The sequence below is a fragment of the Sinocyclocheilus rhinocerous genome, unplaced genomic scaffold (genome assembly GCF_001515625.1).
Source record: "Sinocyclocheilus rhinocerous isolate Xijiao unplaced genomic scaffold, SAMN03320098_v1.1 scaffold682, whole genome shotgun sequence".
Taxonomy (NCBI): domain Eukaryota; kingdom Metazoa; phylum Chordata; class Actinopteri; order Cypriniformes; family Cyprinidae; genus Sinocyclocheilus; species Sinocyclocheilus rhinocerous.
In genome coordinates this window covers 1,152,145-1,168,197 of record NW_015642528.1, presented here as the reverse complement: position 1 = coordinate 1,168,197, position 16,053 = coordinate 1,152,145, and the positions used below count along the sequence as shown (strand labels likewise).

The 16,053-nt window shown below is 35.8% G+C and overlaps 3 protein-coding genes across 7 annotated transcripts in view; all 3 read right to left on the bottom strand.

Moving 5' to 3' along the window:
- Positions 1 to 2,388, bottom strand: part of LOC107756111 (dixin-A-like) — a 31,864-nt gene extending 29,476 nt beyond the window's left edge. For 3 of the 4 annotated variants that reach the window (XM_016573110.1, XM_016573113.1, XM_016573111.1), the window contains exon 1: positions 154 to 364. In XM_016573110.1, the coding sequence (XP_016428596.1) occupies positions 154 to 213 (60 nt within the window). In that variant the 5' untranslated portion in view covers positions 214 to 364. Of the gene's footprint in view, positions 1 to 153; positions 365 to 2,344 lie in introns of those variants that run through there. The other variant, XM_016573112.1, reaches the window with a different exon arrangement.
- A 2,737-nt stretch (positions 2,389 to 5,125) lies between these two features.
- On the bottom strand, positions 5,126 to 9,347 carry LOC107756077 (E3 ubiquitin-protein ligase rififylin-like). 2 transcript variants are annotated; one of them, XM_016573050.1, is made up of 5 exons: positions 9,177 to 9,347; positions 7,891 to 8,328; positions 7,596 to 7,806; positions 6,043 to 6,066; positions 5,126 to 5,931 (listed from the first exon to the last, which is right to left on the bottom strand). In XM_016573050.1, the coding sequence occupies exons 2-5, from the start codon at positions 8,275 to 8,277 to the stop codon at positions 5,747 to 5,749; spliced, it is 807 nt and encodes a 268-aa protein (XP_016428536.1). In that variant the 5' UTR covers positions 8,278 to 8,328; positions 9,177 to 9,347; the 3' UTR covers positions 5,126 to 5,746. The 2 variants fall into 2 exon arrangements, with proteins under 2 accessions (XP_016428536.1, XP_016428535.1); XM_016573049.1 differs by having other exon boundaries at positions 9,186 to 9,255.
- A 3,672-nt stretch (positions 9,348 to 13,019) lies between these two features.
- The window catches only part of LOC107756110 (junctional adhesion molecule C-like), a 4,801-nt gene continuing 1,767 nt past the window's right edge, over positions 13,020 to 16,053 (bottom strand). The window contains exons 2-5 of the mRNA XM_016573109.1: positions 15,856 to 15,955; positions 15,646 to 15,775; positions 15,367 to 15,421; positions 13,020 to 15,238 (exon numbers count right to left, since the gene is read on the bottom strand). Coding sequence (XP_016428595.1) covers positions 15,203 to 15,238; positions 15,367 to 15,421; positions 15,646 to 15,775; positions 15,856 to 15,955 — 321 coding nt within the window. The 3' untranslated portion in view covers positions 13,020 to 15,202. The remainder of the gene's footprint in view (positions 15,239 to 15,366; positions 15,422 to 15,645; positions 15,776 to 15,855; positions 15,956 to 16,053) is intronic.

Below are 16,053 nucleotides of genomic sequence, written 5' to 3'. Positions count from 1 at the left end.
CACTCTTCGGAGTTTCTTGCGTAAAACGCTTCATAAGTTGCGACAGCTACCGCTTTGAACTTTTTAGTGAGTCTGGACTTAACAGAACCTAAATGAGCAAATTAAATGAAGAATGCACGTGTAAACAGACATGAGGGTTTAGGAGTTCAGTACCTCATTAGGACCCTCCTGCAGCACGTCAAGCAGATTTCCTTTAGACAGGGATGCGATCATTCTTCCGACTTCTCATCAAGCTGAGAGGAGTGGAAAATGTGAACGTCCTTAGTCAGCGAGAGCGTTTTAACCGCATATCGGAGGAACTGAGGTAAACAAAGGAAACTACAGAAACTACATTAACCACGGCGATGGCCATATGTGCCTCCCCGTTAGCTCGCTAGACCTGAAACAGGATACGAGGTGTACGCGGATGGGGAGAGAGGTAGTGCGCATGCGTCCGCAGCAGCTGCTCCGCGGTCGTTATGGCGACGCTTGAGCTTATGTCCGCTGCTTTCTGTCTCTAGCTTCCGCGCTGTAAAGTACATTGGTCTGGGACCGTGAAATGCACATTATACCTGTTCTGACTGAAATGACTCATTTGAAGTTAAATTAAACTTCTTGAACGCAAAGCACAGAAGAGGTGCTCTAGCCTGGATATCACACCCTGCAGTCCCTCCTTGTTTAAAACCAACACCACACCACAATGTGTAAAAATCATGATGTGAAATCTGAAATTCTGTACACAGTTTACTCTGGCTTCATTATGTACAGCCCCATTAGACCACATCCTTCCTGCCTGCCTCATGCTTCCTGCTTCTGCCTCGACACTATTTTATATAAAAAACTTATAACAATTAGCTTTTTTCCTATATATATTTACACTGAGTTACAGAACCATTACTATAGAGATAAAAGGCTACCTCTACAATTAGGGCATATTTTGTCTATTATTTTAATCATTTATTTATTTTGAATTAAATGTCTGTGTCTCCCCCTGCTGTAAGAATTGCAACTGAGAGGGAAAAACATGGTTCTAAATAGCCAATAATAATAATAATAATAATAATAATAATGGCATTTGGATTGTAATAATGGATTTTATTACATTTTAAAAATAGATTTTATTAAATGTTTTAAATCTTAAAGTTTTTTTAAAATGATGAATGAAAATGATAAAAGATCAGCACATTTTTTAAAAACAGCACATTATCAGTTATATAATATATACCACAAATTGCACAACAAAAAATATATTTTCATTTTAAATTATAAAAAGCCACAGGCTTGGTAGAGCTCATTTATTTAACTATACAAAATATTTGTTTTATGTTTGGGCTGCCCACTAATAAGATTTCAAAAATTATAATAAAGACTTTTTAAATGATAATAATAATAATAATAACAACAACAATAATGCATTTATTATTATTATTATTTTAAAAGTATTTATTCTAATTTTTGAAACCTTATTAGTGGGATTAAAACATTTAATACATTTCAAAGCATTATTTCTACAATTGTAATGCCTGTGTAAATACATTTATAATATATACCTATATTTGTGTGGTATTAAGCAGACTTTAAATAAATGCATGGTATATATGCAGCTTCTGTGTAGTATACATATGGCACAAAGATCATAATCATTTATTTAAAAAGTATTTATTATAACGTTTTATTAAAAGCATGATAATAGCAGATAATCTAAACAATAAATAATTTGTAGACAGTTAAATGAGCAATACTGAGTCTACTGGTAAGATTTTAATTATTTCTTTTATTGTGCAAACTGTGTAATTTATAGTTTACTGTGGCTTTTTCTAAGATATTTAACAGTGGCTCATCTCAATAATTAGTTCCATGTGCCTTTACAATTCAAATCTTCAGAGACCTTATAAAAATGCACAGTGTGGCTCATATATAGCACAAATTATTTCATTTATTCACATTTCTATCACACTTCAAGCTGAAAGCCTTTAGGATTACACCGGTCTTCAACTCCTGAGGTTTTTATGTGATCATCATACTTACAGATTTCTCCACAGATGGTGAATGCAGCATCTTGCTGATCTACGAAGTGATCAACATTTCAGTGGTTTTGATTTGTTCATTATGTTACGAACCAGTTGATGATGGAAAATCAGCCAAGCCTCTCCCAGAGATTTTCATCCCTTACACTTCAAGACTTTAGTGTTTACTTAAACGGCTGACTCCGACTGATCATCGCTCACAAGGCGAGAAGAATTTTTACAATTTACGGACAAGCGGGCTTGTTAAACACGTTCTCAGCAGCAGCCTCTGAACGTTAAAACTAGCGTTAGCATTCATAACATTACCAGAAATCAGTTCTTAAAGTTTAGCGGTCTACCTTAGGTTTCTCCCGCTTTCTTGACGATATCATTAGTAAGTTTGGTAATCCACCTTCATGTAAATATAGTTATAAATTTCCACCAGTAGAAAGTAAATCATAGCAGCAGACTTCTGAATCTGCAGCGGTCATAGTTTCTATGGTTACCAGAAACAGAAGCACGTGCGCTAAACAGCCATTGGTTTAAATAGTTTTTCTGATTTGACTTTAAAGTGGCTGCAAAATTAATAGTGTAAGTGTTTTGAATGATCACTGTCGAGATGAAAGTCTAACTTTACCGTGTTGTATGATTTTATTTTATTGTTTTGTATTAGTGGCCCGTGTCTCCCCCTGCTGTAAAAGCTGCAAACTGTAATGAAGTCAGAAAACACAAATTTCTATAATCAAAACCGAATAGTTATTAAAATAAATCCCAAGTGACACATGTTTAGCTGTTGTAGGTTTGTTTATTAATACTAAAAAAACAAAACAAATATCTGCACAAGAACAACCATATATAGTAACAAAATTTAAAAATATATAAATTTATCAATAATTATAAACCTTATCACCTTCCAATGTAGTGTTTTACAGGAATACAGCATTTAGCACATCAGGCTCACTGCATATTAAAGACAATATTGGCAATCTGACATGCTAGTTATATGATAAATGTTTACTACATCCGAAACAGCTTTTGAGTTATCAGTTTGATTCGATTATATTTCATACAGTTCAAAATAAAGTCAGAGTCGCAAAGAATCTAAAAACAAACAGAACCGAACAATTTACAAAACAATACACAAAAGTTAATACAAAATCCAGTGTCTCCTCTCAACCTGGAAAAGTTCATTCAGGCATTTCTAAGCACCTTTCAATAATCTTTTTCTTTGCTCATGCATGCAGAGCTCTTATTTTTCCCCCTCATAATCTTGTTTTTTTTTCGCCATAAGTCTAGATGCACATCCAATGTTTTACTTTTTTTTCTCTTTGCACACAATTTCTCAGTGCTGCATTCAATGAAGATATATTTGCAAAGACACTTTAGCTTCCAAATAATGCTATATTTCTTTTTTTCACACTTGTAAGTTTTAATTGAGCTTTAGATCATATTTATTTTCACTAAATTTCTGTAGATATTTAAATCTTCAAACCGCAACACAACCTACTGATATTTCAAGGGATATAACTCCACTTGGCACATACACACACACACATATTTGGGCACCTTTGCTATTACATAAATAACATAAATTACTTGGATTCTGACTTAACATGTAAATCTCATTTTGCCCATTTATTTGTTTTTTAACTAGAGCTGTTAAAGCACAAAATGAAAGCTCCAAGCACCGCAGAACTGAGCAGAAATTTACACCCATCGCTTAATTTTTTTGCGACGCACCTGTTCATCATCAACTTTTTAATATATTGTGGGGAGGTTATGGACGTTCATGCTGGGTTTGGACTGACTAGACATTTGCAATGACCAGTGAAACAAAGACAGTGAGTAATTGAGATCTTTTAGGTTTTATCATGTGGCTGTTTGATTGATAAATATGCAAATACATAAAACACAAAGCTATCAAAATATAGAGTATGTACAGGTTGCATATCCTGTCCAAAGTCTCCTATAATAAGTGAGAAAATCCAAAAGATTGAACTTTTTAAGCCAGATATCTTGTTTAGAAGATCATCTGTGTTTTAAAGATGGGATAATGGTTCAGAAAGATCTCAGTGTCATCTACATTCAGCTCAAGAAAGCAAGGAATCAGAGATATGCATCGGACGAAGATTTCAAATGAAAACATTCCTATATAACCACAATTATGATACATTCGTACACTTGCGATTTTCAATCATACTTTTTTTTTATAATTAAAACATCGTACCTCCATAAGTGTGAGCCTTCAAGTTTAAAACTGAGAGATTTCAATAATTTTTTGAAAAAATGTACAGTTATGATTGGCTTTATCACTCCATCTCCATGAAAACTTTTTATTAGGTTAACACACTTTATCATACAACAATAAATGTAGGCAGTAATGAGCACCTTGTGACTAACACGGACTTGTTAGTAATACTAGTAATGGTGGAGAACTAGCCACCAGTGTAATAAAAGAAAGAATGTACTGAAGCAAAAGTCAAGCCAGAAAAGGTTTCTTGGCAGTTTGGAAGTACTGGTTCTGCCTAAAATATGGAGTCAAGACCAAAGCGTGAGATAGTGGAATGGTTTGTGATCTCTAAGTGCACAGAGCCTGGAAAATAGCACCTACTCACTAGAAACAAGTACCAATACTGGTAGAGTGCGTAATAATTTAAAAGAATAGATCACCCAAAAATGAAAATTTGCTGAAAATGTATTTATCCTCAGGCCATGCAAGATGTAGATGAATTTGTCTCATCATAGAAACAGATTTGGAGAAATTTATCATTACATCACTTGCTCACCAATGGATCCTCTGCAGTGAATGGGTGCCGTCAGAACGAGAGTTCAAACGGCTGATTAAAACATAACAATAATTCACAACACAAATCGAGTCGCTCAGTTAACATCTTGTGAAGAAAAGTTGCGTGTTTGTAAGAAACAAATCCATCATTAAGGCGTTTTAACTGTAAACCATTGCTTCTGGTCAAAACATGAGTCTATAATCCATAATTACTGAGATGCTTTTATCAGCTGTTTGAACTCTCATTCTGACGGCACCCATTCACTGCAGAGGATCCATTGGTGAGCAAGTGATGTCATTTCTCCAAATCGGTTCTGATGAAGAAACAAACTCATCTACATCTTGGATGGCCTAAGGGTCAGCAAATTTTCATTTTTGGGTTAACTATTTCTTTAACCAAGAGTGGACTGACCCCTGAAGTGGTCACATTATAGTGGTGATTTAACTGCAATGGTGAACTACTGTACAGACTTAAACACAGAAACAACATGAGAATCAGTGCTCCAAATAAAAATTAAAGTCAACCATCATACCCTGTTTTCACATCCCAAGTGTATTCCACCTATTTAAATGTGTTCTTTATACAGACAGACACACTTCTTGACGTCTTATCCTCTAATAAACATTAATCATTGATGCAACTTTTTCCATTAGCCTAAACCTTGCTTGCTTATTATATACTTACTATCAGTAATGCAAATGTTGCAAATGTTGTAGGATGGATATAAAGAAAAAATCCTAATAATTAAAAAAAAGTGCAAAAGTCAACAAATAGATTAAACACAACTTTGAAGCCACACCTTAACACTGTTGCGATGAAAAAACAAATAAGTGCACATATAATCATGTAAACTTATAAACAAAGCAGCAAAATGGAGCATTATCACAAAATTTGAGAAAATGTTGAGAAAACGTTGCTCAATGTGTGAAAAAGCAACAACCTGTAGGGGACAGTCTGTCTCTTTGCACTCGAATTTCACGATCTGAAGACGTGCACGGCTCGAACCACGTACTGTCGGCAGATGGGACACTCGTTCATGCGTTTCCCACACTTGCTGCATGTGACCATGTGGCCGCACTCCAGCAGAACGCAGTCAATGGGAGAGTCCATGCAGATCTTGCACAGGTTCTCCTCCTGGCCGCAGGGCTCAGCAGGATCAGCTGGAAGAGTGGTGAGAGATTCAATTATCAGTCACAAATTCAATAACTGTCTTACTTTAAAATAGATTTTATATAGCATTTTGGGGCTAATCGCCATGGTATAAAACATACCTGCTTCTGTTTTTGTATTTGAAACTGAAAATAAAAAGAAAGTGCAAAAACGTCAATTACAGTAAACTGAAGAACAACAGTATACACTATGATGATTTAAGTTACACTACCATTCAAAAGTTGGGATTGGTAAGAATTGTATTATTTTTTAAAGGTTTCTTATGCTCACAAAGGCTGCATTTATTTTTTATCAAAAATACAGTACAATCAGTAATACTGTGAAATATTATTACAAATATAACTGTTTTCTATTTACTTTCTATTTTAAAATATTATTTATTCCTGTCATGGCAAATGGTATTTTCAGCAGCCATTATTCCAGTCTTCAGTGTCATGCCATGATATATTTTATGATACATTTTTACATCAGGATTTTTGTTTTTGATGAATAGAAAGAATAACATTTATTTTAAATTGTAATCTTGTAACGTTATACACTACCAGTCAAAAGTTTTTGGACAGTAAGATTTTTAATGTTTTTTTTTAACAATTCTCCTCTGCTCACCAAGCCTGCATTTTTTTTATCCAAAAAAAGCAAAAGCAGTAGAATTGTTAAATATTTTTACTATTCAAAATAACTGCTTTCTATTTAAATATATTTTAAAACATCATTTATTCCTGTGATGACAAAGCTACATTTTCAGCATCATTACTCCAATCTTCAGTGTCACACGATCCTTCAGAAATCATTCTAATATGCTGATTTGCAGAAAGACATTTATATTAATGATTTCTGAAGGATCATGCGACACTGAAGCCTTGAGTAATGATGCTGAAAATTCAGCTTTGCCATCACAGGAATAAATTACATTTTAAAATATATTCAAATAGAAAGCAGTTATTTAAAATAGTAAAAATATTTCACATTATTGCTTTTGCTGATCATTCTAATATGCTGATTTGCAGAAAGACATTTATATTAATGATTTCTGAAGGATCATGCGACACTGAAGCCTTGAGTAATGATGCTGAAAATTCAGCTTTGCCATCACAGGAATAAATTACATTTTAAAATATATTCAAATAGAAAGCAGTTATTTAAAATAGTAAAAATATTTCACATTATTGCTTTTGCTGTATTTTGGATCAAATAAATGCAGGCTTGGTGAGCAGAGGAGAATTGTTAAAAAAAAAACATTACAAATCTTGCTGTCCAAAAACTTATGACTGGTAGTGTAAATGTCTTTACTATCAATTTTGATCAAATGCTGAATAAAAGTATTAATTATTAATACAAGTATTAAGCATCAATAATAATAAAAAAAATCTTACTGAACTTCCAAACAGTAGTGTATATAAACTAAGATGTTTTTTTTTTAGTTGTACATTTATTCCAATCTGATGCTGTCATTTTAGCTATCCATTTAAATAGTTTGTTTTGTAAAAATATTTCTACTTGTTTGGAAAAAAAAAACTCACATGCTAAATAATAACCAATAATATTTTCATAAAACAATCAAAACTGCAATTTTTGCGTTACTAGTCCAAGTCTTTAAGCACTAGGCAACCCTACCACTATTATGGTTTCACAGTGTTCATGCAGAAAGACGTACCAAGGTTGTGAAGGTCTTTCTGATCATTAAAGAGGTGGGTGACCTTCTCCATTAGTTCCCATTTCTCACAGCAGCCCTGGTAGTTCACAAAGTTACGTGCCAGAATCTCCTTCAGCTGCCGCACGCTGAGGCCTTCAATGTCCTCCACCCTGCTCAGGTCAGACAGAGAGGCTCTTCTGCTGTGCACCAGCGTCTCCTCACTGTCTGTGGACTAAGTGAAGTGCACATAAAACACGATTATATCTGGACAAGAGGCTTCCACTATACACAAAAGCACAGCATGTTTAATCCATACCTCTTCCTCATCATCCTCATCATCTTCTTCGCCCTCTTCATCTTCTCCATCTCTATCTCCATCTTCTTCCTCCTCCTCACCCTCTTCATCCTCGTCGTCGTCGTCCTCCTCCTCCGTGAGGGCTTCAGATTCTGCGAGAGGATGGGAAGGCAGAGGAGGCGCAGACGGCTGTGATCGGGATTCGGCGCTGCCGCTGCCCCTGGGAGTTTGTTGAGCCAGCACCAGCTCCACCAGCTCCTCCTTCTCTCGGCACATCTGCGTGGGGGTTTCGTGCAGGTGGAGATAGTCACGGAGGTCTTTTACCTTCAGCCTCATCAACTCTGCCCGTTCAAAGAAGGTGCAGTGGAGCCGCTGACAGGTGTGGCACATCCGCGGCCGGAGGTCCATCTGCACCGAGCAGCGGCTGCAGAAGTTGTTTTTGCAGTCCACACAGACATGCTATGAAATGGATTGAAATCCAATTAGAATTTATCTGGACTTTTTGCTTTAAAGGGTTAGTTCACCCAAAAATGAAAATTCTGTCATTAATTACTCACCCTCATGTTGTTCCAAACCCGTAAGACTTCTTCGGAACACAAATTAAGATATTTTTGATGAAATCTAAGAGCTCTCTGACCCTGCATAGACAGCAACGCAACTGCAATGTTCCTAGTCCCAGAAACGTAGCAAGGACATCGGAAAAACAGTCCATGTGTGAGTGGCTCAACTTCAATTTTGCGAAGCTACGAGAATATTTTTTGTGCGCAAAGAAAACAAAAATAACATAATTACATTTATTCAGCAATTCTTCTCCCCGAGTTACCGTCTTCCGTAAGCAGCGTTGTTTACGTTCAGGAGAAAACACGCACATGCTGAACGTAAACAACGCTGATTACGTTCTGCGGAAAGCGCGCACATGTGTTATGGTTCTCTCCAAAATGGCGGAAGACGGTAATTCTGGGAGAAGAATTGTTGAATAAATTGTTATTTTTGTTTTCTTTGTGCACAAAAACGTATTCTCGTAGCTTCGTAAAAGTTGAGCCACTGATGTCACGTGGACTATTTTACCGATGTCCTTGCTACGTTTCTAGGACTGGGAACATTTCAGTTGCGTTGCGGTCTATGCAGGGTCAGAGAGCTTTTAGATTTAATCAAAAATATCTTAATTTGTGTTCCAAAGAAGAACGAAGGTCTTACGGGTTTGGAACGACATGAGTAATTAGGGTGAGTAATTAATGACAGAATTTTCATTTTGGGGTGAACTATCCCTTTAATAGCAGAATCGGAGTAGATGGAACCTGATTTACCGTTCTTACGGTGTCAAACTGGCCTCCGCAGGCCTTGCACAAGTGTTCGGGTGGTGCTGGGAGGGGGCTGGAGCCCGAGTTTGTGTAGGCCTGGTGCCATGAGCTGCCGTTTTCTTCCACGGTGGCGGCGATGTCCACACAGAGCAAACTATAACATAAGGTCTGCACAACCCATCCTGCTCATACAACAAAGTATTAGTTAATCTATGATTAGATTATTTATTCTGTGAGTCAATATATGCTTGTGTTTGCTATTAACTAATATTTCCCAAAAGGAAACAAAACTCTCTATCACGCTATGATGAAGGATTTGAAGAAGTGACCCTATTAAATTAAGTTTTATATAAGAAACACTTCAATATTGATAAGCCAGCCTAACTAATAAAATAACTGCAGATCAAATCAGACAAATATAAATTACAGTCAGTGTAAAAGTTTCATCTTCAAAATTCATTATAGTCAATCTAACCTGTTTTTTTTCCATAAAGTCTATAACATCTGTGACACTCTTTTTGGTTATATTAATTCTATATTATTACAGAATGTATTCATATTTTTGCTTTTATTTTTATATCTTCAGTTTCTAATTTTAATTTCAGTCTAAGTAATTTTGTTATCTTCTGTCATTTTTATCTATCTATCTATCTATCATAAATTTATTTTAATTCTGTTTTATTTTTTGAGTTTTTCATAAATTTTTCATCTAATATTTGTTTTATTTTATTTCAATTAACCAAATTGTTTTTGAATTGTTTCATTTAAAAATAACATTATTAACAGTGTTGATATTTTTAAAACAAAACAAATGTTTTATATGGTGCGTGGGCATGTTGGAATAATTTATCATAATCAAGTATGAACAAAATAAAGTAAAAATGACAGTTCACTCTGGCCCTGCTCGTTATCCAAAGAAGTAACGGTAAGGTGCAGTAGTACTGCGATTGCTCTATTGAGCATTATTTTGATGCAGTAAGACATTTACATGTATGCATGAACCCAGAGAGCTGCCTACATAGACTGCCTTGCTATGTCGGTCGCTTATGATGTCCAAAAATGCTGTCTAGATAGGCAGAACACTGGGTTTTGAGACACAGCCATAGGCTGTATCTTGCAGAATATTATTAAGGAAACGGAATGCATATGAGATCTTACCCAAAATATCCGTTGCAACGTCCTATTACAGCCATAAAATATGTGTTTAATCGGGAACGCATGAACGATAAAATACTAAATGAACGAAAACGCTCTGTACAGAAATATAGGTGAAATCGCTCTGCAGTTCCCTTGACTAACGCAAAGAAGTATGACGTAAGAACGTGTAATCACGCGAGAAAAGCAGGCGTCTGCCTAAACGAGGGTTTCTTCCAGTGTTGCCATGTCCGCTTAATTTGATTGATCGTCATTAAAAAAAAAACTTTGCTAAACCTCTTTAAATAACATGAGCATAATATTTTAATTTAAATTATAATTGTTATTAATGCATTTTACCTCGTTGTAAAGTGTCACTGCGTTATCATTGTAAACACACCACGATAAATAAACACACACACACACACATATACTATATATACACTACAAATACTGTATAATTTATAATAATAATTTCATATAATAATATATGATAGCAAATTAAAACAAATTAGAGTATTAAACTGAAGGAGATTAATTAAAGCTGCAGTCAGTAAATTTTGCCTCTTTGTCGCCATCTCTGTTTGAAAACCTGGAATTGCAGCTGTGTGCGGAATTATCTTCCATGCGTGGGGTTGTGCTCCAGTTTGGCTCCAGCGCTGTGCTGAATTATCTTCCATGCGTGGGGTTGTGCTCCAGCGTGGCTCCAGCGCGGATGAATCTAATGTTATGCGGAGTATGTGTGTGTAGCAGTCAGTCACCCACTGGTGTGGATATTTACTGTACTTCACACTCACAGATTCTAGCCTACGTCTTGAAATATATGACCCAAATAAGAATTTTCACCTTATTTTGTCATCAGAACAAGTAAGTAACAAGTCTGCCACGTTCTAGCAGGATCCGCACATGTGATAGCCTAGTGGCGGGGACAACTTCTTTATGTTTACAGACGTGACGTAATGACGCGGCGCCATGCTCGAATTTCCCGCGAAAACCTACCAGTACCACTCAAATGAGAAAACTTATTATAAGATAACCGTTGTGAATCGGGCTAAAGTAAGGCAATAGTTTTGAACACTGGCTGATTATGTACTTGCTCAAATATTGATTTCGGATCATTTTTAACCAAAAAAAGTTACAGACTGCAGCTTTAATAAATATTGCAAGTAATTTAGAGAGTTAAAACCATTCTTTTTTTCAGATGCTTTAAGGATTGGAATAAAAGTTTAAAATATTTAGAAATTCCACAAAACAATGTTTTATTTTATTTTCTCTCAATTTTTCTCGATTGTGGAACCTTCTGCAGATTTGTCAGACTAGGCAGAGTGATTATTTTTCTAGTGGGATCTGGCAACACAGTTTTTTCTTCCTCTCTTGTGGTTTAGTGATCATCAGAGTTATACTGCCATCAACTGGACTGATACTACAAGGATGGACATACTGTTAATGTTTCTTATATACAGTATTTACTCCAGAATTCATTACATTCAGAATTGATCCTTTTTTTCTTCTTCTGTTTCTTAAATGAAGTACAGATGGCATTCAGATTTATGTTTAGTTATGCCTTTATGTAATATTGTAATGCATTACTTTTAAAAGTAACTTTCCCCAACACTGATGGTGAGTAACCAGCTCAGTATCTATCTATCTATCTATCATAGACATGGAGAATCCTAATCTTATATATATCTGCAAATCCCATCAAGGACAGTGCAACTTACTTGCATTTACACACACAGATTAAAGGATTTATGAATAATTTGAAGGAGCCATACAGCGTACTGTACATTGTCGTATACAGCCAAACTACTAGGGAAAATGGTTCTTTCTGCACCAGAAGAGTGCGCTGTTTACCAAATTTTGGTTAGCACTTCATTTATGTCCTTTGATCCAGAGCTGTTCAGTGTCCAAACAGCCACTAGATTAATCTAGAGAGGTCAGTGGATCAGAGGTGAAGCCCTCAGCAGTGATGACCCTTCGGCAGGGCTGCTGATTCGGGTTAACTCGTTAATCAGGTTACCCTGCAAATCCTGTTTGAGGCGGCTGTTGGGTGTAACAAGTGGATTGTGCCCGACACGTTTATAAGACTAATAAGACGTGGTTAGAGGAAAGAGCGGGCATTAGCAACCATACATTGTGGACTGGCGATACCATTTAATTTCTCTTTTGATCTGAAACCAAGTATTACCAAGGCTAACATTCAATATTAATAAGTATGTCAGGTAAATTCGCACTCTATGGATAAAATAAGCAATTTGCCTTTAACATTAAGAAACTCTACCATAAAATTAAAGCTGCATTCAGTATTTAGTTTTTTATAGCAGTCGACTTGGACTTGTTTATAAGATAAATGTATTCACCACGGGCAGAAGTCCATATAATGAGACATATTCTGCTGGACATAACGTTAGCAGTTCCCCATGAGGTGACCTCCTCCATGTAAAATAAATCTGCTTTTATTAGACTACTTAAATGTCTGGAGCCTTTATCTCTTTGGAGCGTAGGCCTACAGGATTTTCAAAAGTCCCGTGTAAAACAGTGTATGCAGACTATGCACCTTTAAATGATCGGCCCAATAACTCATTCGTTATTTATTGGCGTGAACTCCACAATTTTTGTCTCTGACATTCATTACCTGTTACAGTCATATCTATTTTAGACAATGAATTCATTTTAAAAAGCATGAAGACAACATAATGAATTTAAGAAGTGAGTTTTATTAATCACAAGCATACTGTTCAAGAATTCACACAGGATTTGTACCGGTCCCAAACCAATGGGACATTACATGAATTCAGTGAATGAAATATGTTTCACTTAAAATTCCAGCTGTCTCCAAAACAACCACAAACTCCACAGAAACTAAAATAAGTGAAAAACTGAACTCAGCTTCCAAAAAATCTTGCTCAAGAGTTACAAACAAAATAAAAAAAGAAAGAGACCTGGGAGCAGAATAATACTGGAATTGGAGAAAAAGCTCTTTTGGCAGTCAGTATTTGGTACAGCTCTCCCTGCTTTTTTTTTTTTTTTCCTTTTTCAAACCAGATTTTTTCTGTTTCCCTCACAGTACTCTAGTGACATATGCAGGGATATTGGGCTGTGTGTGACCCATAATGTAGGCTATACCTCGCTTTCTAACTTACTATATAAATCAATAATACATCGCATATGTCTAGTGAAACTATGAATATCCAATTCCATCTGCTGAATTAACACTAGTGCTCTGTCCTCCTGAAACATTATTTCATTCTACATTTAGGCACTAATACATAATAGAATATCTACGTCAATAAAAAAAAAAAATCCCCAAATCAATGCACAACAACAGGTCTATTTACAATAAAATATATAATATTAGATATGTGTGACCAAAACAGTGAGCACAGAACATTATCATTCCTCTCAAACACCTGTTATTTTCTAATTACTGACCTGGTTTAAGAGCGATGAATTGGATGTGAATTAGAAAAATTGTTCTGCATATTCCAATTAACTGCTACAGCATTTAACAATTGAAAATTGCATTATTGTCACCGTCTACAGAGGAAGGCACTTAAGAGGAATGATTTATGAAGTTTTCTGAGAATATTGTAGACTAAAAAAAAAAATGGTTTTACTCATAAAATATTATCAATAGCATTTAGTTTCAGCGGATTGTACCCTTTAACATCTTCAAAAGTATGTGTGAATAGTCCAAATTTACCCATAATCATTGCTATGGAAGAAAATGTAAGTGTACATTGTTCCAGATTGTTTTTTTAATGTATTTAATAAGGCAGATCCCCTCTCTACCATGACCAATTCGGTTTTCCATGGAAAGAGTGTCATATTTGCCTCGTTCAACGTTTGGTTAAACCAGAAACTTCTTATGCACAGTGTAGCTCACAGTGGATATATATACAACCAGTACAGTTAGCCAACAAACAAACCCTGTTATGTTAAAAAGTAACATGGAGAGTGTTTCTCGCTCAAATAAGAAAAAAAGAAAAGATGTAGAGCGAGATAAAGAGAAGAAAAAAATAAAAAATAAAAATAAACAACCTAGACAGTATATTCACTATATACAAGATAAACAGCTAGCATAGAAGGACACTTAAAATCAAGGATACGCAGCACTGGTCTTTCAAAATATTCTCCAGCTTTTTCGCTGGTGTTTTTCCGAAGATACTCACTGTCTAAGACTATCTACAAACATGAACATGGAACGTCCTTTCACTATTAACATGAAATCCCAGCAGTATAGTAAGTACATAAGACCTATGATTGAAGCCGGTGTCGCTGGATATACCATTGAAAGGATTTGAAATCTGAATGGAAAGCAAAACATCCACACATGGAGTGGTCTTGTACACTATTTGTTTGTTGAATGACTAAAACAGAGGATGGGAAGTTGGTGGAAATGGTTTCTTTCACAACCAAATTGAAAAAAAAGTACTGGCTTCCAGGTTAGTATTTTACAAATATTTAAAAAAGTAAACCTTTTTTTTTTTTTTCTGTAGGCATTTTAAAATATATTCCATCAAAAATAGTCTGACAAATTTACCTAGTACAAAATAAATGTTTTAAAAAGACAGAAGATTCGAGGAAAACGTTTTCTTGCTGTATGTCTGGTTCTACTGAAATTTTACAATAGGTGAAATTTTAGTAAAAAGGGGCTGTAAAAGTTGAATTAAACAAACAAGTAACATCTAGTGTCTTTAAACAGTGATCAGACATGATTATTTGTCACCTTTGGCAAATACAAATGGTGTTTTTGCAGACGTGCCGTAAAGCGAGGCACGTTCAATGGCAGCTCCGACGTCGGTGTCCTCTTTTGGGGATTTGTGTCTGCGAGGTATAATAGCGCCAATAACTTTCAACGTAATTCCACATCTCTTCCATCACCCGTCTTCCTCCTCTCAGATGACAAACGAGGATTTGTGTCGGAAATCCCCCTGAAAGAGAGAAGATTGAGTGAAGGAGGTTTAACTGATTCCCTGTCTTAAACTGCTAGACTTTCCAGGAGATTTCTTAAGCTCTTGGAAGCCTTAATACAAAATAACATCTCTTTATTTTCCCATACCTCATCCTCTGTTCTGACATAGTCCACTCCATCTCCTTTTGCTGGAGCTTTGTAACTGGGGAGAAAAAAATATAACCTGTCAGTTTACATCTGCAAAACATTTTAAGCCGACAGTCACTACTATGTATTTCAAAGATCTGAACAGACTACATGTGATGTTAGGACTGAGCTGGAAACATTCAGGAGCTCCTTGGGTGATGAAATGGAAAAAAGCAATAAAACGGTGAGTCAAACCTGCTCTGAGACAGAGTGTGACTCAGACGGAAGTCGTGTGCTTACTTGTTTCCCGTCTGCTTCTGGCTGGTGAAGTAGCCTCGTTTATAGGCACAGAAGATGCCCACTGTTATACACAGAAGGACCGTCACCACAACCACTACGCCCAGGATGATTCCAGCAATGTTGATGTCATCTACAGAAAAAGGCCAAGCGTGAGATCGTGGCTTTGCAGGGTGTCCTTATCACATGTGAAAAGGCGATCAAAATACGCACAAACTTCCATCATCTGCGGTCCACATTCGGAGAACCCAGCCTCATTCCTGGCTCTGCAGTAATATTCTCCAGCATCCTCCTTCCTGACCGCACTGAATTTCTGAAGATCATAAATTACAGTGGTTTAAGTTGACAGCTCATTTTGCATAATGTTTGGGCTCAGTATGATTAAAAAAAAAAAAATATATATATATATAT